The 25,787-nt window shown below is 42.0% G+C and overlaps 1 protein-coding gene across 1 annotated transcript in view; it reads right to left on the reverse strand.

The window, feature by feature from the left end:
- Nucleotides 1–327: 327 nt before the first annotated feature.
- LOC122946394 (glypican-4-like) overlaps nt 328–25,787 on the reverse strand; it is a 104,409-nt gene continuing 78,949 nt past the window's right edge. The window contains exons 4-9 of the mRNA XM_044305993.1: nt 23,198–23,363; nt 9,397–9,527; nt 7,636–7,782; nt 6,626–6,753; nt 4,821–4,999; nt 328–3,711 (exon numbers count right to left, since the gene is read on the reverse strand). Coding sequence (XP_044161928.1) covers nt 3,491–3,711; nt 4,821–4,999; nt 6,626–6,753; nt 7,636–7,782; nt 9,397–9,527; nt 23,198–23,363 — 972 coding nt within the window. The 3' untranslated portion in view covers nt 328–3,490. The remainder of the gene's footprint in view (nt 3,712–4,820; nt 5,000–6,625; nt 6,754–7,635; nt 7,783–9,396; nt 9,528–23,197; nt 23,364–25,787) is intronic.

The raw sequence follows: 25,787 nt of genomic DNA on the forward strand, positions 1-25,787 counted from the left end.
GGAAAACAGACGCCGAAATTCAACTTTTTTCAGACTTAGTGCATGTTCAAAAAATAAAAATAAATGGGGAAGAAAATAGGGTATTAAAATTTATCCAAACCGTTCACATGTGTAGTTTTCCTAAAGTCTGCATATGCTTTATTCAAAAAAAAAAAAAAAAAAAAAAAACATTATAGATCAAGACATTTTGGTGGAAAACTTAAATTAAAAAGGGGAAGCTATCATTAGTATGGCTTTAGTAGTGAACCCCAAATGTGAATCGCCCACAAACCCCTGTACTTGTAATATATAAAAAAATTGCTAGTCTTTATTTAAAAAACAAACAAACAACTTATGCATTTTTATTTTATATAGCATGGACGCCACAACAAAAGCACACTTTTATACATTTAAAGGCACATTTAGTAAAAAATAAAAAAGTAACAAATGTAAGGCAGAAAGACCAATCATGATTACCGCTGCATGACAAAAGTCTGCCGTGTCCACCACCTCCTGATCGTTAAGCAGTTTGCGCAATGAAGGATAAAAAACTTTTAAAATTGATATTTTGTATGAACATACATACATAAAAGGATCCGCAAGTTACTCCGTGTGCATTCCGCTTCCGTATGTCCGTTCCGCAAAACAATAGAACACAGCCTATTACTGACTGCCTTACGGACAAGGACAGCACTGTTCTATTAGGGGCCAGCTGTTGCGTTCCACAAACTACGGAATGCACACAGATGTCATCCGTACTTTTTGCGGACAGTGGTGTGCATGAGCTCTTAGATGCACAAGTTTCATCCCACAGTGGAAAAATGTATCGAGAAATTAATTGGCACTTCATACAATTGGCCTTAATTGGCAGCATTGGAAGCTGGTTACAATCTCCACTAGCGTATGTAATGTAATGCACTATTGAATCCTGTAAAGTTTGTCCATATAAATGGATATGTCCCAAAAAACATTAATTCACCCAAAAAAGTATGATTTTTCAAAATCAACTTCTCTTTAGGTTTTACATTAATGGAATACACCTTAGAAGTAACATACTGTTTTATATCCATGTTAGTTGGTAATGCATATCTGGATTACATTTAGAAAAAAAAATTATATTCACACCTAATTTACCATAGATTAATATACACCTACATATGCTTTCCTTCATAGCTTAAATAAATATGAGCTAAAGCAGACATGGATATTTGACATGTGTCTGCATTTGCCCTTTATCCCCAGGGATCACCAACCTGCTACCATTTTCAAATTCTACAGAGACCTCTTTACCATTAGAAATAAAAAAAAAAAAAAAAAAAAACAGCTATCATTTACTTACAAATTCATTTTTATATCCTTGCTTATTAAAAAGAGAAAGTGTTTACAAATGTATTTTTCCATTTATATATTTAATTCTCTAAAAATGTTAATAAGTGTACCATTAGTGGTCTTTACTATGAAATGGCAAAAATGGTAAAGGAAAAAAAAATTAAATAAAAAATATGACGAACATAGAAATTATATCCATTAACTTCAGCAATAAGGATTTTTGGGTTATTTGTACCAATTAATTGTTATACGTTCTCCATTTTATACAGTCCTTGGGTGTATAACAAAGGCGATAATATATAATTTGCACTCAAATTTTTTTGTAGTTTACACACAAACTAGGTTAAGAAAACAAATAAGCAAAGTAAAAAAAAAAAATCTGAAGAACTGATGGAAAGAATTCAGTGCTGTATGTGAAAAAAATAAAAAATAACTAACTAGGCCTGTAGGGATAGCTGTACTAGTTCCATTATGGAGGCACAGACCACTAAAAGTAATAGCCCTCAAAGCAAAAAAAAAGGGAATTCCTCAGAATTGAGGTAGTTATTACTAAGTATTAGCACGCTGTTTCTTCTCCCATCTTAAAAAAAAAAAATTTAATATAAGTTATTTACAAATGTCTCTTTACCCAATTTTTTTTTTCATTTTTCTGTATAGTTTCCTTTTTAATTAGAAAAAAAAAACTAAAAAACCCCATGCCATGAAAGTTTTAATAAATAGCGTGTTAACTTATGATTAATCTGATTATCTCTAAAAAGCCAGACAGCATAGCAATGAATATTCTAAAAGAAATCTGTTGGCACTTTCTCGTGGCTGAAATCGAAATTAATTTGTTAATGTTTATTCTAGACAAACTTACAAAGATCAGGCTTCTCCACATAACAGTAGGTTTAACTAACTTTGTACAAAAAAAATATATATATATATAAAAATTACATCCCCTTGAGTTGGGTCACATTTACATTGACAGATTCTATATTTGAATATTTTAATTTATATAGACAAGATAGTATATAAAAATTTCCTTACTGAACATTGCCAATGAGTAATACTTGTATTGCTAGACGTACCATTAAAACCGACCAACGTCACAGAAGTATGTATATTCAAAATGTAAAACATCTGGATGTTAAAAAGCAAAAAAAAATAAAAAAATGTATACAAATGGATATATTCCTAAAAGCTTAAATAAAATACCTTGGAAATGAATGAAGATCATATTCTGACGGATGAGGTGTGACGATATAAAAAAGGCTTCCTACACAACTGTTTTCCAGGACCATGCCATTAGATAATCAAATGTTGTATTCATCAACCAACAAACCTTCGGATGGGGTGTAGAATCGTAAAGGTCGTGCTTAATAAGTTACCAATGGGCAGATTTAATACTGCATGAACGTGCAGAAAACCCTCACCAAAGGGCACTTACATTAACAAGTTGACCAAGCTTCGATAAACCATGTATTCTGCTTCACAGAGGATTAACACACAGCATACCAAAACAAATGTACCAATGAAAAAAAAAAACAAAAAAAAAAAACACTGACATAGAAAATATTGTGAACGGTAAAATTTTCTTAATGGAGAAACTGTAAAGATGATCCATGTTAATAGGCTTTTAACATAAGAGGACTCGTCGGGAAAAAAAGTTTGACACTTGGTCGACGTACCAAACACATTGCGGCCTGTAAAACTACATTAGGCAAATCCACAGACTCAGCTTTGTAAAAATATATTAAAAACAAGGGTATAACACTAAATGAAGCGTTACTTTTTGTTGGCTGCTTGGTCATTTTATCCCAAATTATAACATGATAAATAAAATTAGCTTCTGTACAGATAACACTTGAAAAAAACAAAAACAAAAAAATGTCTAGCCGTGGGATTAATGACACGGAGAGGTGACATAAGACACTAAAGCTCAGCTACCTACACATCTGTATATACAAGCCTGCCACGATCATCTTTACGAGTCCACGTTTTCCAGCACAGTGAAGAATAAGAATGAATCCAACACTTGACTCGGTGGCGCGGTGTTAAAAAACAAACAATACACCTTTGTCCATTCATGTACAAAGAGATAAAAACTGTTCGATGGATTTTTAAGGAGGAAAAGGTGCATTTTCCATTTTGATTTTAAAAAAAAGTCTTTTATTTTTGCTAGAATTGTGAAAAACTTGCATTATCTGCAAAATCTCACCAAGAGCATAATACTTGGAACAATGACTGTGAATGACACAGTGCTGGAATGAGCACCATTCCCTATTATCACAGTGTTATCAGAAAAAAAGATCTTTGGTTTAATTTTGCCTGGATCGTCCGTAGATTTGAGGTCAAAATCATCTGGGCATTTTTGTGGGTCACATTCACCGCTTCCACTACCTTCTCCACTGTTCTCATCACCTGCATAACCAAAGCAGAAACTTGTTACTAAATTCATTGTAAAACAAGCAAACAATATGAAATTTTTTTTTTTTAAAAGGCATACTATTGATGAAGGTGCATAAAAGTCACTTTTTGGATTTGAGGGGAGTCAATGATCAATATATTTAAAGGGGTTGTTCGGGTTCACAGCTGAACCCAGACATACCCAGAATTTCACCCAGATAGCCCCCCATTATGAGCATTGGAGCATTTCATGCTGTCCCTTACCCTGATTGCACAGGACAAGGGCTTTTATGTTTAAAACAACACACTGCTGGGCAGAAGCTTCCGCCTAGCAGTGTTCCCCGTGACATCGGCTCTGATGGGTGGGCTTTAGCACTGCCCTAGCCGTTTTACAGGCTAGGGCAGAGCTAAAGCCCGCCCATCAGAGCCAGTGACGTCACCAGGCTCACTGGGCAGAAGCCTTCGCCTAGCAGTACTTATGGAGAGCCTGGTATGTCACCAAAACTTCATAAAATGCCTTTGCATAGGACAGCATCAAAGCAGGAAATGTTCTGATGCTCATAACAGGTGGGCTGCCTAGGTGAAAATGTGGGTATGTCTGGGTTCAGCTCTGGTTGTGAGAAGTTACCCCGATCCACAGGATAGGGAATAACTATTAGATCTGTGAGGGTCCTACCTATGGGACCACCACCAATCACAAAAATGGAGTCCCAGTACCCCATGGGAGGCCTTTGAAATGAACAGAGGAACAAGTTGGGCATGCACATTGCAGCCCCATTCATCTCCACAGAAGTTCTGGAGACAGCAGAATACAGCGCTCAGCAATTTCTGGAACTCCCATAGAGTTGAATAGAGCGGCAGATTGCACACGTGACCTGCCAACCCATTCATCGGGGGGAGGGGCCTCCGAGGGGTATGGAGATCCCATCCTTGTGATCAGTGGGGGTCTCAGCAGTAAGAACCCCAACAATGGCATTCAGCAGCTTCTCACAACGAGGACGGGGCTTACTTCAATCTTTAACATCAGCTTTAAATCGTATCCAGTTTCCAGCAGGAGGAAATCCTGCCCATAACAGGAGTGGAATACAGTTTTCAAAATTTCTCAATTTGGTAACAAAACTTACTTTCCGGGTCAAGGAAATTCACATCATTCCCGTTATATGCATTTCTCAATCCGTTTGTCATAGTACGCAGCACCAACTTCTGACGACGAATCATTATGTCTGGATTTGTGACATCCACCTGCACATCTGGATTATTGACCTGATTTTCCAGACCATTGGCCATGACTGAATACAGGTACCTGAAATAAAAGGTAGGGAGAATAAGAAAACCAGAAGCATTGACGTGAAAACAGTTGACTTACTTGGACACTTAATACAATGGAGAAAAAGATGATTTAATAAAAAAATACAATCAACCCCTTGGCAACATCCACCGTAAATGTAAGATGGAGATTGAGGTTTTAAACAAGGCATCCACACAGGAGCAGAGCGGGCACCATACTGTATCTGGCTGTTCTATACAGCAGACATCTGCCATCAGCGTCTGCGATCAGAGACAACTCCAATCACAGACATTCAACCCCTCAGATGGTGGCTGGTTGCTATGGGAGCCTTCCTTCTGTAGACACCTTGGCCTGCCACAGTAAAGTGACTATTAACCCCTTGATGACCAGCAGTGTATATGTACAGAGGACATCATTGTTTAAAAGATGGCACCCTCTCGGGAGTGCAGCGACTGCTGTTTCACATGGCAGACAACTGGGGGTAATGTCTGAAATCAGCAATAATGCTGACAGACATTTAACCACTCAAATCCTGTGTTTAAATGTGACCACAGCACCTGAAAGCTGAAAACATAGGAGCGCTGTGCTCCCGGGCCCTGAACGGCTCCCATGCATGTGAGCAGGAAAGCCATTGGTTGTATGTGAAAGCTCTGGTCTCTTTGAAGAAACCAGGGCTTTTAGACCTGTAATTCCTATGGTGCCCTGAAGGCAGGGCTATCTATATACGAGTTTAATCTCTCTGTGCTGATTGCAACTGGAGATTTTGTATTCATTTTCAGTAGCATAATACTGCTGAAATGAAAACAAAAAATAAAAAAAAACTGCCAAAAATTCTTATATTTTTTTTCTATGAAGTTCTGACGAAGTGTCCCATTATTCCAATAGAAGGTTAAAAAAAAATAAAAAATGGCCTCATAACTATCTGAATGTAAAAGATAAAAGTTATGGCTCTTGGAAGGCAGGAAAGAAAAAAAAAAAAAGACAATACATTTTTGTAAATTAAATATTTGGGGCAACTGTGTTCACTGTTTAACTGCACGCTCAATTTAGGCTACTTTCCCCCTTGCGTTCAGAGCGGATCCGTCTGGGTTCTAAGTGTGAAAGTAGCCGCAGACGGATCCGTCCAGACTTTACATTGAAAGTCAATGGGGGACGGAGCCATATTGTGTCAACTTCAAACGGATCCGTCCCCATTGACTTCCATTGTAAGTCTGGACGGATCCGTTTGCCTCTGCCCGGCCAGGCGGACATCCGAGCGCTGCAAGCAGATCCGCATCCACTCAGAATGCATTAGGGCTGGACGGATCCGTTCGGGGCCGCTTGTGAGAGCCTTCAAACGGAACTCACAAGCGGAGCCCCGAACGCTAATGAGAAAGTAACCTTAGATCTGCATTTGGGAGTTCAGAGGCTCTGCACCAAAATGCAATACATTAGGATTGGATTTTTAAAAATCCAAATCCACATGAATTAAGAAAAATCTGAATGGTGACATCTGCGGCAGAAAAAAAATTCCAGCACAAGTTTACTCAGATCTACAATTTCCACTCTACATTGAAGGCTTTGAACACTGGAAACTGCCACTTGGATAACGGTCTCATAGCAGATACCAGTGTGCCCCCATAACAAGAACAGAACAGAGACCTGCTTTTCTCGCTTCCATTCCAGCAGTCATCTTCATTAACACCGGATGTCCTGTTTTTGCAAATGTTATTGGGCAGTGAGGACCAAAACTTTTTGGCTGCCTTCAGCTTTTGTTTCACATCAGACACCTGTAAAATAAATATTTTAAAATTAAGGGTACATTTTTCAAAAAAAATTCAATATTGAAAGAATATTTTCATTTTTGGGGGGGGGGGGGGGGTTGGCCCATCTCACACATTGGTGGCATATCGCAAGGATATGCCACCAATGTCTGATAGGTGCAGGTCCTACCCACACCCTCACTACAACAGAGCCTGCAAAGTGAAGGCGGGTGGACCGCGCATGTATGGCCATCCTCCATTCATTTCTATGGGAGTGCCCAATAGAAATGAATGGGAAGCTCACCGTGCAAGCGCGGCCACCACTATTCACTTCTATGGTGCTGACGGAAATAGCCAAGCCGGTGCTTGCCTATCTTCGGCGAGTCCATAGAATTGAATGGAGGGCTGCCGGAATTCACCTTTGCTTTATGGACTCTGTTCTACAGATAGATGCGGGTGCCGAGGTGACCCTAGCAATATGTCACCAATGTGCGAGATGGGCCAGTCCCTTTAAGCCGTACACAAATTAGTGCAATGGCTTATGTTTAAAACGGAGCCATGACTACCATGACTGATCAGTTTCTTTGAAGTGAATCTGTCAACACCTATCCGGATATCCAACCAAATAAATTGCTCGGTGTGCGTGGCCCCCTGAGCTATTTTGGGACTGCAGGGCCTACAAGCAGGTAAGTTAATAAGCATGAATAAGGCATATTAAATCATTGGAGGCGGTGGTTTAATAACGCCTATTATTACATGCGTACGTGCAGCTAGTAATAGATAGTGGCCAATCTATTTAAAGGAGCTTTCCCACATCACTACTCCCCTATGTGTATGGTCTGATTTAGATCACCATGGACTCACTCTTTGGATTTTTGAACATAGGCAACCATAGAACCATAAACTCACCAGTCGATCCAAACTTGTCCCAGCAGCAGTAGTTGGCCGTTCTTCTGGGCTGTATGATCTAAATCGATGATTGATGTTACTGTCTGATATAGAACGGGAAACCCTTGTATTCGAGAGAGGCTTGGGCTGTCCACAACCTTCAAAAACCTATTAAAAGAAAGAAAAGGCACAGCATTAAAGAGTGTACAAACATGAGTACTGTGAGGCGTTCCCTCTGGAGAAGAGCTTGCTTGTCAGCGATCTCCATCGCTCATCTACATAAAGACTCATCGTTTGCTGGCAGCACGATTTGGTGCCGGCAACTGACGATTTAGGTCCTGCTCATCCAGTTCAATTTGCTCGTTTATCGGGTAAATCTGTGACCCCTTTACACTGCCAGATAATCTCTAACAAGCGTTCCTGTGAGAGCTAGGGATTATCTGGTGGATTCTCAGCTTGTGTAAAGGGCCCTTTAGACGGTAATGTTTAGGGTGCACTAAAATACTATAAAATAGTATCTTAAGGGGGATTGAAGGGGTTGTGAAGGCCATATATATTGATGACCCATCGTCAGGACAGGTAGATATCTCATCGGCGTCCGATTCCCACCACCCTACCGATCGACTATTTGAAGAGGAGGCAGTGCTCCATGCAAGTGCCATCTCCTGTTCATTACGCTGCCTGTCTCGGAAGTTTCGGCAGTGTAGTGTGATGACAAGTACTCGCTCCATTTACATGAATGGAGCGAGTACCTGCAATTACACTATGCTGCAGGTCCAGAAGAGTCCATGCTCAATGTAATAAAAAAGAAGGAGTGCATGCAGCGCTGCCTCCTCTTCAAATAGCTGAGGGGCCGGGTGTCAGACCCCTGCCGAGCAGATATTAATGACCTACCCAGATTATAGATTAGCAATATATATGGCAGGACAACCCCTTCAAGTCAGTTACTTCACTCGAAACATCATATTGCATATCAACTGGATCTATGGGAGTCTGACCGAATAAATCTGCATCTCTCATACACTATGGCACGACCACTTTGGGTCCAATTCGGCTGTCAGATTTGATTCTGCCCTTTAAACTTGTGTATGACACTCTGTGGTCTCCTAGGACTGTATCCAACCCTGTCAAGCCCTTTAAAGGCAAGACAGCATTAGTAATGTCAAAGTGACAATGACATAGATGGGAGTGGGCAAACGGATGGCCGTGGGTGGCAGATGCCTTCTTCTCTGTCTTCTGATCTGTAAAATTGGTGGCCATGATTGTGAACGATTTGTGCAGAGTAAATAACAAGAGTATTGAATTCACCAAAAATAGAATGCTTCGGGAAATTTGTTCATCTCTAATGATCACCTCTTTTTTGGGGGGGGGAATAGGAAATGTAAATTTGCCCTGGGTTTGACTGCTAGGACACCCATTAAATCAAACATTTGTGGCACATGCAATTGATGGCGCCATCATTATATCTAGTGGGACGATCACCCAATATCTTGACAACATATTATAGGTATTGCATGTGCTTTTTAACCCTAAAACAGAACTACTCTTGTCCATGAGCTACGTCTGAATGGTGGTCAGCTGCAATACCAGGCATAGCCCATAGACCACAGACAAAAGCAGACCCTTTTTCCAATCTCATTAACTCCTTAATTCCTTTAGAGATCTATATTAAAGGGAGGCCCCACGAGCACAACTCCTGCCCATACTCCATATTAGGGTCACATGGACATTCCAGATGGAAAGTATGAGAAGGGTGCAGCAGATGAAAGCCAAGAAACAAACCTTCACAGACACAGGATTGCTGTTTTCCTGCATGTTCATTATAGCCTCTGAAATTTTGACATCAATGGGATCCATGACTGATTCAATGTTGAATGGACCCTCCAGTCGTTCGGCCACCATTAACATGGAATCTAATTAAACGGAAAAAAAAAAAATATGAAATTAATATGAGGCAGCAGCCCGTAAAGCATTTTAATAGCAAATCTTTCAATTCTGTTATTTCTACTGGTATTAACAGCAAGCTCATAGCAAAGCTAGACTTGATTCTTACGAGAAATGACATTTATTAGAACGCATTGATTATTTTCGTTCCAGATTCTGAAACCATTTTGCAATGTTTGCTCCTTAACGGAATTCATTCTTAAATGAGGCTGATCACAGAAATTTTCTTTACTGAAAGGCCACTTTGTGAAGCTTCGTTACTAGTATTCCAATGCAAACTGTACATTTTGTTAGAGCAGGAAATCTACACTGGCAGAATGTCAGCCATTAATGCAGCCAAGACCATGAAGGTCTGTTGGAATTCTTACCAGAAAGAAAAAGGTCAAACCCATTACCCAATTCTAAATTGCTAAAGTATTTTTAAGAGCAAAGTTTGGACATTTTCCTTTTTTTAGAAATACATTTGAGCAGTGTGTATTTTGTACCAAACCATACAATGCTGATCTTACCGACAGAGGAAGAACGCTAAGAACGTTATGGCTCCTAAAGCTAAACTATTTCTGAAGAGATTTTTGTATATGTTCCTTTTCAACAGATCCCTGAAAACTATGCCTCGAGTTTCTCAGATCACAGCCTCCGATAAAACAGGAATAGTGCTTTTATTAAATGTGCTGTGGTTGCATTTTATTGATCGGGTGACATGGTGGTTAAACGTTGTATATTTGATCACAGCCACGTTACAGATCTTGCTGGACGCATCTATAATAAGGGGACCACTGTCCTACTCTATACCAAAAAAGCCAATCTCTCTTACCTGAGCTTAAAGGGGTATTCCTGTTATGTACAGTTACCCTCCATCCACAAATGAGATACGTCCCCATTGACTCACATTGTGTGCCAGGACGGATTCGTTTGGTTCAGTTTCTTCAAACAGACAGCAAAACGCTGCAAGCCTTTTATCACTGACAAAGGGGGGAATATTGTTCTGTTAGATCAGGAACCATATGTGAAGATGTGTAGTGACATCCTTAACAATAAGGATTGTTACAACATTCTTCCTTCCAACCTGACTGAGCACTACTCAATAGAACACTTAAGTACATTTTGAGCTCAGCCCTTGAAGCACGCATTATCAGCAAAGCCGAGTTTGAGACGCTTTTACCCAGACATTCTCAGGTGGCATGTTTTTATAGTCTGCCTAAAGTGCATAAGGGCCAACATCCCCTTAAAGGCAGACCTGTCGTGTCTGGCACTAATAGTCTCACTCAACAAGTGAGTACCTATGTTGACAATCTTGCATCCGTTTGTACTGGCATTACCTTCTTACGTGAGGGACTCTATGGAAGTTGCCAATAAAATGGATGGCCTCCACATCGATAACATCCTCCTTGCCAGTCTCGACATGGAGGCCCTCTATAGCTCCATACCTCACGCAGAAGGTTGCAGGGCTGTACAGCCTTTTTTACAAGAACGTGGTGGTGAGTACACCTTGCACAATGAATTGGTCATCAGATTGCTCGACTTCATCCTACACCATAATGTCTTCCTGTTTAACCATCGTGTTTACCACCAGCTCAGGGGCGTGGCCATGGGTAGTCCCTGCGCGCCATCGTACGCCAATCTGTACCTGGGCTGGTGGGAGAGGGAGATGAGATGAATGTCTGGTCAGGTCATATCACATTGTGGGTGAGATACATCGATGACGTGCTGATATTCTGGAATGGGACTGTACAAGAGTTCAACAAATTTGTCATGGCCCCTAATGTAAACTACAGCCCGTTTTTCACTTCCGCAATTAATTCCACTAAGAGCACATTTCTTAACCTAACCATTATGAAAGCGGAGGATGGCAGACTACATACTAGTCTGCACAATAAAAAAACGGCAACAAACACTCTGCTGCATTGGGAGAGTTGCCACCCCTATTCGTCGAATAAGGGAATACCAAAAGGGGCAATTTCTTCGGGTGCATCACAACTGCTCATCCCTTTCAGACTTAAGCTAATTTGACCAATAGAGGGTATCCCTGGAAGGTACTTTCTTCGGCTTACCAGCATTCATTACCCAGTGCCCGTGAATCACTCCTTAACCCTCGTGAGAGGGAGAGTATTCAGGGACAGGTTCAGCTAATTGACACTTTTGATGTGGCAAATGGTCCGATACAGGAGATTCTTCACAAGCATTGGGGGATTCTGCAGATTGATCCAGACGTTGGTAATCTTGTCAGTCCCACTCCTGCGGTAACGTAACGAAGGGGACGCAACCTGAATGATCGCCTCTGCCACAGCTTTTTTCAGACTTCAATCCCATCGACTTGGTTGGTGAATCCCCTAAAAGGGACATTTTGCTGTGGCAGCTGCATTGCTTGCGACTCAATCAAGCCCAGGTCTACATTTTGTAGCACGGTTACTACAAAATCATATACCATCCGTACGTTCATCAACTGCAGATCATCTGGGCTTGTATATCTGATTACTTGTACCTATGGCAAACAATATGTGGGGAAAACTATACGCGAGTTCCAATGTCGCATAGAAGAGCATCTCAATGACTTCAGCAAAAACACTCTGGTTGCCCGTCCTGTTAATATCCATCACTCAGGGGACACACGGGCAATACATTTTCAGGGGATTAAGGTGGTACGACCCGGGTCATTTGGATCAACGAGTCCTTCAGAAGGAGGCCCAATGGACCTTCAAATTGGTGACATTGTGGCCTCATGGACTCAACGACCACATCTCGTTTGTCAGTTTTATTGAATAAATTAGTACAGAGCGGTTTGTCATTGTCTGACTAGGCTACTATCCCCAGGTATCCAATTTATGCATATCAACAACAACTGCTTCATTCTATATACGGATACCATTTGTGGGACGGTGTCCTTCTAGGTACATCATCCCTTGATCATCTGTCTGCCCTTCTTGGTACAATCATGCCACCTAGATTTGCATCTTATCCCCCATTATATATTTTTTTTCTACGCGGTCATCTACCACTATGTTCGTTATGCCCAAGATCTGTTTTACGGTGTTGGTTTTGATCTTGCCAGACCATCAGACGGTCTTGCTACCACACGGTTTGTTTGCCCTTTTTTGTTAACCCCGTTTAGTAGTCTTAATCCTGCCTTTACGCATGTCCCTATAACTATTATTGATTATCTTACATGGAAATTCTCCATCTTATGCGGACGATCGCTCTGCCAGGCATTGAGAGGTGGGGACACGCCCCCTGGCTTGCGATTCGTCCGCATTGGAATCCCCACGTCATTGTGAGGGAGGGACTTCTCCTTCAAAACCAAGTGCGTTCGGCCGCCGCTTCAAGGCCGAACTAGTGCCGGAGGCTGTCACCATGACGGTGGTACAGCAGTACTCAGCAACTTAGTACACCTACAGGCAGATAGGATAGCTGATGATTCAAAATTGAAGAAACTCATTGAGCCCAACAGTGCTGCTTGATGTCTATGAAGCTGAGCTAGTGTTATAGCTCTCCGAGCCAGATAGTAGCGAGCACCGATATCCCTAAACTACAGCAGCCATTGTCAGTTGGCTGTTGTGGCAGACAGCCTGGATATTCATCAGGCTTCATATAGCAACCAATCACTGCTCAGCTTCTATTTTGCTACAGGTCGTTAATATGAACTCTGATTGGTTGCTATAGACAACGAAGGACATTCTTAGTATAAGACCGCTTATGTGTGAGCTAATATGATTTCCATCGCGACGCTTAGCCAACGTTGTTGTAGAGGCTGATGTCACTCACATGGCCTTAAGTGTATACTAATTCTGTGGGGTTTTATATACTGTCAATTACAGACAATAATGCCCCGTATGAAAAGGAATTTGATTGGACGTCAGATGCTGAGAGAAAAGCCGTATAACGGGTGGGTTATTATGGAAATCACTGTTAAATGAGACGGGGTACTGTGGAGGTCACTAATAAAGGGGTGTTCGCTGCGGAGGTTACTGTTAAGGGGGCAGGGGACTGTGGAGGCCACCGTTAAGGGGGCAGGGGACTGTGGAGGCCACCATTAAAGGGGCAGCTGCTGTGGAGGTCACTGTTAAGGCAGCAGGGTACTGTGAGGTCACTGTTGGGGCAGCTGCTGTGGAGGTCACTGTTAAGGCAGCAGGGTGCTGTGGAGGTCACTGTTAAGGCAGCAGGGTACTATGGCAGTCACTGTAAAGGCAGCAGGGTACTATGGCAGTCACTGTAAAGGCAGCAGGGTGCTGTGGAGGTCACTGTTAAGGCAGCAGGGTACTGTGAGGTCACTGTTAAGGCAGCAGGGTACTATGGCAGTCACTGTAAAGGCAGCAGGGTACTATGGCAGTCACTGTAAAGGCAGCAGGGTACTATGGCAGTCACTGTAAAGGCAGCAGGGTACTATGGCAGTCACTGTAAAGGCAGCAGGGTACTATGGCAGTCACTGTAAAGGCAGCAGGGTACTATGGCAGTCACTGTAAAGGCAGCAGGGTACTATGGCAGTCACTGTAAAGGCAGCAGGGTACTATGGCAGTCACTGTAAAGGCAGCAGGGTACTATGGCAGTCACTGTAAAGGCAGCAGGGTACTATGGCAGTCACTGTAAAGGCAGCAGGGTACTATGGCAGTCACTGTAAAGGCAGCAGGGTACTATGGCAGTCACTGTAAAGGCAGCAGGGTACTATGGCAGTCACTGTAAAGGCAGCAGGGTACTATGGCAGTCACTGTAAAGGCAGCAGGGTACTATGGCAGTCACTGTAAAGGCAGCAGGGTACTATGGCAGTCACTGTAAAGGCAGCAGGGTACTATGGCAGTCACTGTAAAGGCAGCAGGGTACTATGGCAGTCACTGTTAAGGCAGCAGGGTACTATGGCAGTCACTGTTAAGGCAGCAGGGTACTATGGCAGTCACTGTTAAGGCAGCAGGGTACTATGGCAGTCACTGTTAAGGCAGCAGGGTACTATGGCAGTCACTGTTAAGGCAGCAGGGTACTATGGCAGTCACTGTTAAGGCAGCAGGGTACTATGGCAGTCACTGTTAAGGCAGCAGGGTACTAAGGCAGTCACTGTTAGGCTACTTTCACACCTGTGTTAGGCGCGGATCCGTCTGGTATCTGCACAGACGTATCCACACCTATAATCCGTTTGCATTACTCTTTAAAAAAAAATCTAAGTCAAAACGGATCCGTCCGGACTTACATTGAAAGTCAATTGGGGATGGATCCGTTTTCAATTGCACCCTATTGTGTCAGTGAAAACGGATCCGTCCCCATTGACTTACATTGTAAGTCAGGACGGATCTGTTTGGCTCCGCATCGTCAGGCAGACACCAAAACGCTGCAAGCAGTATTTTGGTGTCGGCATCCAGAGCGGAACGGAGCTAAACTGATGCATTCTGAACGGATCCTTATCCACTTAGAATGCATTGGGGCTGAACCGATCCATTTTGAACCATTTATGAGATCCCTGAAACGGATCTCACAAACGGAAGTCAAAACGTCAGTGTGAAAGTAGCCTTAAAGGGGCAGGCGCTGTGGAGATATTTTTTAAGGGGGCAGGGAAAAGTGGAGGTCACAGTTAAGGGGACGGTCTGCTATGGAGGTCAGTGTTAAGGGGCAGTGTGCTGTAGAGGTCACAGTTAAAGGGGCTGGCCCCTGTGTATGTCACTGCCAAGTGGGTGGGATGGGCTGCTTTGAAATTCACTGTTAAAGGGGCTGGCTGCTTTGAAGGTCAAAGTTAAGGGGGTGGGCTGCTGTGGAGGTCCCATTTTAAGGAGGTAGGGAGCTTTGGGTGGGGTCAGGGTTAAGGCGTGGAGGGCTGTGGAGGTCACTTAAGGGGGCAGGGTGCTGTAGAGGTCACTCTTATGGGAGATCCTGTCGATATCTTAACAAAATAGAGAAACATTAAATTAAATAGATGAAATATACCCATGAGAAGCCGGGTCCTTCTGCTAGTTAAATAATAAAAATGGAAAATGTCTACAATTTAGTGCACAGTTGTCCTAGTCCTATCCGATTCTCGGGCCGCGTAACTGCACCTTTAGATGCACTGGGGCAATACAATGGTTACAAAGTATACATACCCTTTAAGCACTTCACCCATCATCAGGCTGAGCACAAATATTCATCGCTACTAAACTGGTAACTGCTGGGAAAGCTATCAAGTCAGAGTTCATGTCACCGTGCAAAATGACCCCAAGAATTCACTGACCAACGTAAAGGCCAAGTACAATTTTTTTCTCTTTTTACTTAGAAAGACAATTCCTTGAATCGGATTTCAGAAACAAAAATCCCCTTTCCTAACATTTCACTAAGTCTTAATAGGAATGGCAATACCTCTCGCGATGGAATTCAACAGGCACAACCTGGAGACAGGAATCTGGCTAAGTGCATATTTTGTTGAAGGCAAGAGAATACAATAAAACAAAAAGAAGTCAGCCATTTTTGTGATGGCCCTCAATATAAAAAAAAAAAAAAAAAAAAAGGAGCTCAAATCCCTGAGCAAAGGCCATTGCCATGAATATACCATTGTGATACAGGAGGTGGAAAATCCCTTTGATGTATCAAACCAAACGAGCCTTGGTAAATAGAAACACGCAAACCTAACCACCTCGCTGTTGTCAGTTCCTTCTCCTTACAAAAAACACAAAACTTTGGTATCTGAGAAACTGAAGAAAAAAAAAAAAACTAAAAACTTTGTTTTATTGACCATAATAAATGTGGCAGGTACAAATCAAGTTTTTTTTTTTCCCCCACCTCCCATGTCAGCTATGAGAGCAAATTATTTAATCTGGTAACTTTGTATTCCCTTAGGGGCCACAAAAGGCCCCAGATTAATAATGTGTTAGTGAGAGCCTGAAAGGAAACACAAACCCCTGATTCTTCTGGCTGTTTGGTGTCTTTGTAAACTCAGAGTTATCCAGGCCATACACAAGAGCATGGGAATTGTGTATGAACCGGCTCCTTTGTTATTCCTGATGCCATGGCAGTACATGTATCACAGCTAAAGAATGTAAGGGTGTTTTCTTATCTTCCTTTTGACTGCTGATTATAGCAAATGCATTTGGCCTCCAGCTGAGCTACAAAAGTTATAATAGATACGAAGTATAATAATTGGCTCACAAGAATATACTCAACTGTAGCAGATAGGCAGGGGCACGGTGCAAAAGGAGAGGAACTCATTAAAAGTATAGTATGCATCTAGGATACCGTATTTTGCATATATGGGCCAGAATTTCTTTCTGGCAAATCAGATACTACTGGGAATTTAATTTACCTACTAACATAGGATAAGTAAAACCACAGGAGTGACTGAAATAGATTGACATTAAAGGGGTTGTCCAGAGAAAAAAAAAAAAAAAAACATTTTTCAAACCAGCACATGGTTCTGAATAATTTAGGAATTACATATAATTAAAGAAATTGTCAAGTCACTAAGTTATTCAATAAAAGTATCTTTATAGCATTGTTTGTTCTTGTCCACATATCTGCGTCCACCTCTCTGAGGTGGTCGCATGTGCTCAGTTCCATCCTTCAACTGCCACCAGCCCCTATCTTTTGTTAGATGCTGTGACAGTTAAAGGGAGAGAGCTGCAGCTGAAAAAAAGCAGGCCCACTGGGAAAGGACACTCCCCTATGCTGTGATATGGAAGAAACTGTAGCAGAAAGAACACACCCACTGAGCTGCCAGTGGGAAAAATCTAGCAGAGCAACTGGAGCAATGACTAGGGAGATCTCTGGATCCATGTGAGTTACAGGGCTGGTTCTAGCTTTATTAGAAAGATTGTCATTGTCATGTACTGAATGAGGTCAATACTTTACAGTGCCAATCCTCTATCCCAGAGCAGAAAGAGAAACTTCAAAATATTTTCCCCAGACACTGCTGGCACCCAAAACAAAGTATAATGCAGGGAAATAAATTGAAAAAAGAAGCAGACTTATCTGATACCAATTACAGATTTGCCCAAAGGTCCCACAGAAAAGGAAGCCTCAGTGTACTATGTAAGGTCGCTTCTATTTAAAGGATTTTCTCGGCTTATAAATAAAAAAAAAAAAAAAAAAAAAAAAGGGGGTCAAAATGGCATTAAAAAAAATGCTACCCCACCGATCCCCTTCCAACAGTTCCTGGGGTCTTGGTCTCTTTTTCCTGGTCCCTTTGGACACAAAAGAAATGACCGATTAGCCAATCACAGTGACCTACCTCATGTAGTGACCGACTAAACTGTCATGTCCTGTTTTTCAAGAGGGAACAGGAAATAAAGGCCAGCAAGGACATGAGAAGTGATAGGGCTCTATGAGGGTACACCTTATATAAAATTTTCCTGGCCAGACAACCCTTTTAAATAATTGGCACCCTGGAGCTGGAAAAAGTACAAAGAAGAGCAACCAAACTAATAAGGGGCATGGATGGGCTTACGTAACGGGAAAGATTAAAATAATTACATTTATTGAGAAGAGGCATCTAAGTGGGGACGAATAACCTATACAAATATATAAATGGCCTCCTTTGGATAAGAAAAGTTTCAGTCCCCCAGAGTCGATAAGGCTTCTTCACCATAAGAACTGTAAATCTGTGCAATGATTTACCTCCGAACATGGTCAAAGCAGGTTTAGACGAATTCTTAAAGTGTCTAGCTCCTCTTTCCTAAAATTCACCAACAGGTAATTGTGCAGGGAGGGGGGGGGGGGGGTAAGTAAGCTGTGACATACCACATTATAAATGGTGGATCCCGTTTTATCGATATACAGAGGTGTTACAGGTCAACATAATTCTGTGTGATCAGAATGTAATGAATGCTGAAAAGCGATTTCTACAGAACATCAAGCAGCCAGTGTGAAAACGTAGTAATATAGAAAACTAAAAACAACCAGCTAAAATATATAATAATGTTCAACTTGATTTAAACAGGTAATTTTCCGATGAGACATTCTTTTTAAAAGCGCTTTCGCTGTCTTCACTAGGACATGTCAGATTCTTACAGATTTAAGACAGCGAAAGGGTTAATCCAATAAAACAAGTTCTGCAATCTGCTGGTTGGCCACAAACTGGTTAATACATGCACTCTTCAGGAAGTATACCACATTCCTTGAAAATGTATTTAATTAGTTACAAAAAAAAAAAAAATCTACCAAAAGAGACAAAGCCATGAAGAAAGGATCTGAAGCAATAAAGTGAAAAAGGGGGCGAAACTCGCAAGCGGAGCACTGATTAATTAAAGCATTTTGTTAAATTCATGACATGGTTCTGGGGATTAAAGCATTGTTCAATGCCTTGGGCGTCTGAAACCTGACGTGCATTAAGTAACAAGAGCATATACCAGCAGGGCAGCAAAAATACTTCCACACAGACATCATCTCAGAGAAACGCCTAATAGAGCCGGCCAGAAGAATTAGTTTACAATTACAGCATTCTCCAATGTATAAGGGGAAAAAAAATAAAAAATAAACCACTCAAATGCTGCAAACCCTGGAAAAGCAGATAACCAATATCAGACAAGACTCTATGTCATAAGGATAGCTTACAGGGGTTGTATGTGGGTGAACATGGCTGCTTTCCTCTAGAAATAGCACCACCCTTATTAATGGGCTGCTTGTGGTATTGCAGCTCAGTCCCACAATTTTCAAAATTTCCTATGGGAAACAAGGACGTGGGCAACCACTGCAAAATACCTGACTCGTGGCAATGAAGCAATGTTTTACAAAGAAATTGGGTGAAGATCGCTCAGAATTAATGTAGCACAGGGGTACAAGAACATACTCTGAGTATTATACATTTTTACAAAGAGGCTATACAGATTTGATGACCATCAAACGAACCTGGTTGACCATATAATGTGCATGGGGATGTTATGACTTTTTCCTTGCAGCCGATGTTGGGGGAAAGAAGGATTGGTACGTCACTGTTCACAAAGGAGACAAGCCTTCGCCAAAGGTGGCATTGCCTTCTCAGGATTGAAAGCACATGCACACTTGGTCAAGCCAAGGGTAATTTGTTTTCATTCTTACATTTAAAACTTTTTACCATAGATTATAAAAAAAAAAAAAAAAAAAAAAAAAAACACAACAAAACTTTCCTTTAGAATTCATTACTGCTCCCTCAGTATGCTCACAGTGTGGAGTTGCACTAGAGGCACTTCAACCCTGTAGGCATGTATGATGCCGAGGCTACAGCCCGAGGTCCTACAGGGAACTCTGAAGGTTCCATTGGAAAGACTTAGCAAGGAGAAGAAAAGGGACTAGACCAGGCGTTGCAAAAGTGAGGTCTGGAGACGTGATTCTTTACCTTTTATTGCAACGTGTAAAAATCAATGCGTCTCAGGGCCGAACTGTTGTGTAATCGCCTGATGAAGGGACCTGACTGATCTCGAAAAGCGTTCCTTTTTACATGCGGCAATAAAAGGTAAAGAGGATAATGTCTCCAGGCCTTCTTACTTTCCCAATGCCTTGTCAAGTCCTTTTTTTCCTCCTTGCCAAATGCTCTTGTGACATGTCATCCTTATAGCAGGGCTCCAGAAGGCAGTTAAGGGTGTATTATCACTTGTTAGCGATCGTCTTGTAGCATAATACTGCCGCCGATCGCACGCTTAACGGCTATCCAGATCTTTAAGCATGCTGAAAGATCAGGATTTTCCGGCAGCAGGTCGTGCTGTCTAATTACGATCTGTTGCCGGCAAACCACTGTACAGCATGGGGAAGAGCAGTGGCAAAGCGATCACTCCTCCCATGTTGCCGAGGAGATCTCTGTATGTAATAGCAGTGGTCTCCTCAGCAAGTCAGCAGGCGGGTGACGCTAGGAAGGGTCAACCTGCTAATCGCGGCATGCTATTGGCTGCTCCCCCTCCGTTGCCGGATGTTTTAATCCATGAGATGGGGAGATGCAGTGGCGGCCATGTGAGCATCATTCACGTCGCGGGTGCCGAGGAGCAGGGTCCGGGCATTATAGGGGTTGGGTAACCCCTTTAACGGCCCAATTACAAAGGCAGATGGAGCAGACGATTGTCCGGAGGGAAGCATTCCCTCCTGTCAATTGCCTGCTCGCTAGAGAAGGAGACTGGCGCTATTACATGCAGCGATCTCCTTTTCAGTATAGGGACGATCGCTCGTCCCAATGTGTCTCATTGTTTGCCGGCAGCAGAACGCCTACTACCGCCGGCAAATCAGAATTTTTTAATCTGTTAAAAAAGATCCCACGGCAGTATTACACTGCCAGATGATCGCTAAAGAGAACACTCGTCAGCGATCATCTTAACGATAATCTGCACGTGTAATAGTGACTTAAGGCAGAACTAGATGTTTTATTTTTGTATCTCTGGAAAGTCTGATAAATTTGTTACTATTTATCTGTCGCAATAAAAATATATTAAAGCCAACGTCCAATCAATACGGCTACATAATAAACCAAAAGAATAATGCGGAGGGGGGAGGTGACTACTTCTTATAAGTACTGGAGATGTCAAACAGAACCCCTAAACCTGAAAAGCTGACCAGTCTGGAGACCTCTAAACCTTATTTGAACTCTTGAACATTTTTCACATTCTAATTTCCTTTACTGTTTGAGACATTGTCATACATATTAAATAGGAAACAGATATTCCACCTGAGGGCGATAATGTTCTGTAAAGTGGAGAAAAGCAGATAATGGAACGGCGCTTCCTGATCCTCCGTAAATATCTGCACTGTCCCTGCGTACTCGCACGCACAGCAATATTCAGTTTATAACAGCTGAGCTCTTCGAGAAAATTAATGATAACGCATTACAGTTAAAGTACAAAGGGAAGGTAATGAAACATCAGCCCATCAGCCCTCAATAAAAGCCAACTGTGTCCGACGAATCGTTAAAGCAGCAGCTAGTTTCTGATAGTTATTAAATATAAAATACTATTTTATTATGGTTCTTAAAAAGCTCTTCGCGAGTAACTGACTTCGGCTCATCGAAGCCCATACATACTAATACTGTTCGGAGACGGATCTCCATACAGCATTAATCCGAAGTTTTGAACGAAGCGACTTTGGATATAGCATCCGAAGCTCGCTTCGCTCATTACTAGTCAAGGAAGATCTGTCACCAGATTTCCAAATACAAAGTGTATAAATTGCTAAATTGAGTTCTCAGACCTGATGAGGCTGGTGAACTTACTTTGAATCCTGTATAATCCTTTTCGAACATTTTCACACCTAGTGCTAGGCTCTCAAGCATATTGTAATGTCAGGGAAGAAAACTTTCGAAAAGGATTATACAGACATTGTGACATGGATTTTCTAAGTAAGTACACCAGCCCCAGCAGATCTAAGATCTATTTAAAGTGGTCGGCTATTTTAAAAAAATATTTCATTAAATTGTCACACAGCATATGGCAAAATAAGCCCCCGGCATGGTTTTAGGAGATCCAGAACCAGCTCAGAAAAGTATGCAGCCATGGCTAGCTAAGAAAGTAGTCTTGAGTAAACCACATAACCACCACTATTTCGAATTACATGTATGGCCAGTGGAGAACCCCTTAACATCAGGTTTACTGTGCTTCAGCATGGACTGTATGGCTATTTAGGGTATATCCTTACAAAGCAACAAATCCCTTTAATAATGACATGTACTTTTTTTTAAAGAAGGAAACAAGTTCTGAATTACCAAACTTTTTGGACTATCGGATGCAACTTTGTCTGAACCCTTAGTTCGGATTCACAAATTCTAAAGAACTGATTAGCGTTGAGCGAAGCGAGCTTCAGATACTAGATCCAAAGTCACTTCGGTCAAAACTTCATTTGAATCCAAATGTATGGCCTCCAGCGAGGCGAAGTAGGTTATCACCAAAGTCTCGTGAGACTTCAGGATTTGATTTTTAAACTTTAAAACCATTTCAAAACATAGATCTGAAATCCAAGGCACCAGTCAGTAATGAAGCAGACTTTGGATCCTTGTTTTAAAATAGTTTTAAAGTATAAAAATCAATGGCCGAAATTATTTACCGAAGTCTCAAGAGACTTTGGCAATGACTCACTTCGCTTTGCTGGAGCAAATACATTAAAACGAATTTTGGAACGAATCGTCCAACACTAAAACTGATGATTCTGCAAGACCGCGTTCTCAAAGTTCGTCCCGGACCACTTTCCTTTAGAATAATACACCCCAATTATCTATGCAGTAGTAATCTGCCCAGTCCCCGGAGAGAGGCACAGTGGGCAAGGTGTCATTATCGCGAAGGCGGCGAACCTAAGACAGGAGGACTAACGTAGTGAAGACACAGTTCTATAGGCCAAGTCTACTGTCACACTGGCGTTTTGGTTTCCGTTTGAGATCCGTTCAGGGCTCTCACAAGCGGTCCAAAACGGATCAGTTTGCATTCTAATGCATTCTGAATGGATAAGGATTCACTCAGAATGCATCAGTTTGCATCAGTTCTGTCTCCATTCTGCTTTGGAGACGACACCAGAACGCTGCTTGCAGCGCTTTGGTGTCGGTCTGATGAAACTGAGCCAAACGGATCCACACTGACACAATCTGGCACAATAGAAAACGGATCCGTCCTCCATTGACTTTCAATGGTGTTCAAGACGGATCCGTCTTGGCTATGTTAAAGATCATACAAACTGATCCGTTCTGAACGACAGATCCGCACAAAACGCGAGTGTGAAAGTAGCCTAACTTCTATATCTTAAAATTGTTACCCACCTATGAAGTTGTTCCAGTCGACATCAAGGTCACCGGTATTGGCCAGGCATCCTCCCAAAACATTCAAACAGTATTTATTACAAGGCTTGACTGTAACAAGCCCCCGGCAGTAAGGACAGTACGTCATCTTCATCACCGCCCGTACACAGTGAGGAGTGGGGTTTACCTACAACGGAAAAAAACAAAAAAAATATCAATATTATGAACATGAAAAATCTAATAACTCACACACGTGCTAACCATGGTGGATGTGACAAAAAGCATCATAGCAAATAACATACTGGCAAATTACATATAATGATGGGTTCAGTGCAACGCCCATCATTGATCTGTATTCTATCCCGCAGCTGGAGGGCTGACGGCTTACACGCCTGTAATGTACAGTATATCACCCTTTACCCTAAACCCCTCACCATAGTAACAGTTCTCATTTGTGTATAGGCTTCTAGGGTCTGGAAGTGGTCAGGAGCACAATGCATTTCACTTGGTAGAGTCGCAGTAACCAGGGGAAGCTGAAAACAGCATTGTGCGGCACTGGAATAGATTAACATATTTACTGATCAGATTATCGTGCCATACTTCATCAGTATGCTTACCAGGAATTTGACTTTGGAAAGCATGACAAGGCTGTGACAGGACAAAGGAGAACCCATAGCTACCGAGGGCTGTGCAATTCAGAAACTCTGAGATGGTGCTAATACCGCTACCAAAGGGCCACATAAGATAAAAATAAGGGGGCTATGAAAGGTTACTGCAATGGTAGAGTTACTTTGTAAGGGCTCAACCGTGGCCAGTATAAAAAATATATATATAATTCAGCTTTACAATTTGTCTACTATATATGTCACTTATCTGCAAAAATGGTGAATAGGATATAAATGGGAATCTATCTTTCAGAGACACATGGCTGCGGTTCCCCCGATTAAAACGCTGTTTTTCTTTAGTTGATCCGAGGCTTTGCTCCCGAGTTATGATACTTTTTCTTAATATGCAAATTAGGCCTTTGGTGCAATGGGGTTATCAGTGTTGCTCTCGAAGCAGCCCCTCCCTCATTGTTTTGATTGACAGGGTTCAGGCAGTGGCAGAGCAGCTAGGGAGGGACTGGCGGCTTTGAGGGCCAACAGCGAGGGAACAGGGGGCAGTAAGAAATAAAAAAAAATTGTGATCTGGACTCCTTATCCTCTCTACTACTCATGTATTACTGTAGATAACAGTTCAGAATCGTGGTGACCGATTTTCTTTTTAAAAAGGCCCATCACATGGACTAATGAACAGAACAATGATCAGGAATGGACCTGTCACTCCTAATCACTGTCTCGCTTGTTCAGCTGCAGCGATTATCCTCTCAGAATGGGGATGAACAATCGCTACTGCGATCATTCATCCACAGATTGTTGTCTGCAAGCAGCAGATACCAGTTTACACAAACCTAGGTGCTGCCAACAAACAGTTTTAGGTGCCGCATGAAAGATGCCTTTTGCTCTCTGACTTGGTGGTCAGAGACATATTTGCATGAGCGTTCATATAAAACGTTCGTCCCTGAGATTGGTCCCAGTCCTCGACCAGTATAAAAGGGTATTAAGCTAGCCACTCAAGTCTCATGGATCAAAGCTCCACTTTCTGCAATGACCGTTGTACAAGGTTAACTACATGGAATATATAATATGTTGGAAACTTTGTAAAAAAAAATAAATAAACGGCATTGTTTGCAGACACAGACAACAAACACAACTAGATTTGGGTCACCTTACCCCAGATAAACACTGGTTACCTAGTTACAAAAGTGAAATAACAGGACACAGATACGCCAGGTTCTGCCTTTATCATGTTGATTCAGGGGAAGGCAAACAGAAACCCATTTGTGCTATCGACAACCTTGTGTCGGGATGACAAAATTCCCACAATGGCCGATACCACCCTTGATTAGCCCTTTTGCCATCAACTGGGAGGCTATACAAACACTAGGGCTTTTATTGCACGTAGGTTCCAGTTCAACACTGCAGAGATGCCCCATGTTGTGCAGGGTCGGGTTCACATTGCCAAACCACTGCTTTCTGTGGTAGCCTACTGCAGTAAGACATTTTTCATGAATTGACTGCAATGAAAAGAAAAAAAAAATATCTGGAAGGGAAAACCACATCTTACATAACTAAGAACATTTTAATTACTATAAAAGATTTTTCCAAATAAAAGCAGCTTTCTTTTTACAGTGCCCTTCCATAAACGCGCAGGGCAAGACATCACACATAGCAAAAAAAAGTTATAGCGAGCAATAAAGAATCCCATTCAAGGATCACAAGCAGAGATCTTGAAAACCGAAAGGAAATCATACACAGTGTACCGAAAGAGCATTTTAAAGGGGTGTTCCTATTGTTACAAGTTATCCTCTAACCACAGGATAGAAGATAACTATTAGATCGGTGGGGGTTCAACCGCTGGGACCATCTCAAGAACTGGGACCCCGTACCCATCGGAGCCTCCTAAAACTAGCAACAGGTCGGCAAGGGAACTTCCGCTCCCTTCATCTGTACTCGGCTGCATCTGGAACTCCTGTAGAGATGAATGGAGCGGCAGGGCGCATGCCTGACCT

Source organism: Bufo gargarizans, chromosome 9 (assembly GCF_014858855.1).
Source record: "Bufo gargarizans isolate SCDJY-AF-19 chromosome 9, ASM1485885v1, whole genome shotgun sequence".
NCBI classification, from domain to species: Eukaryota; Metazoa; Chordata; class Amphibia; order Anura; family Bufonidae; genus Bufo; species Bufo gargarizans.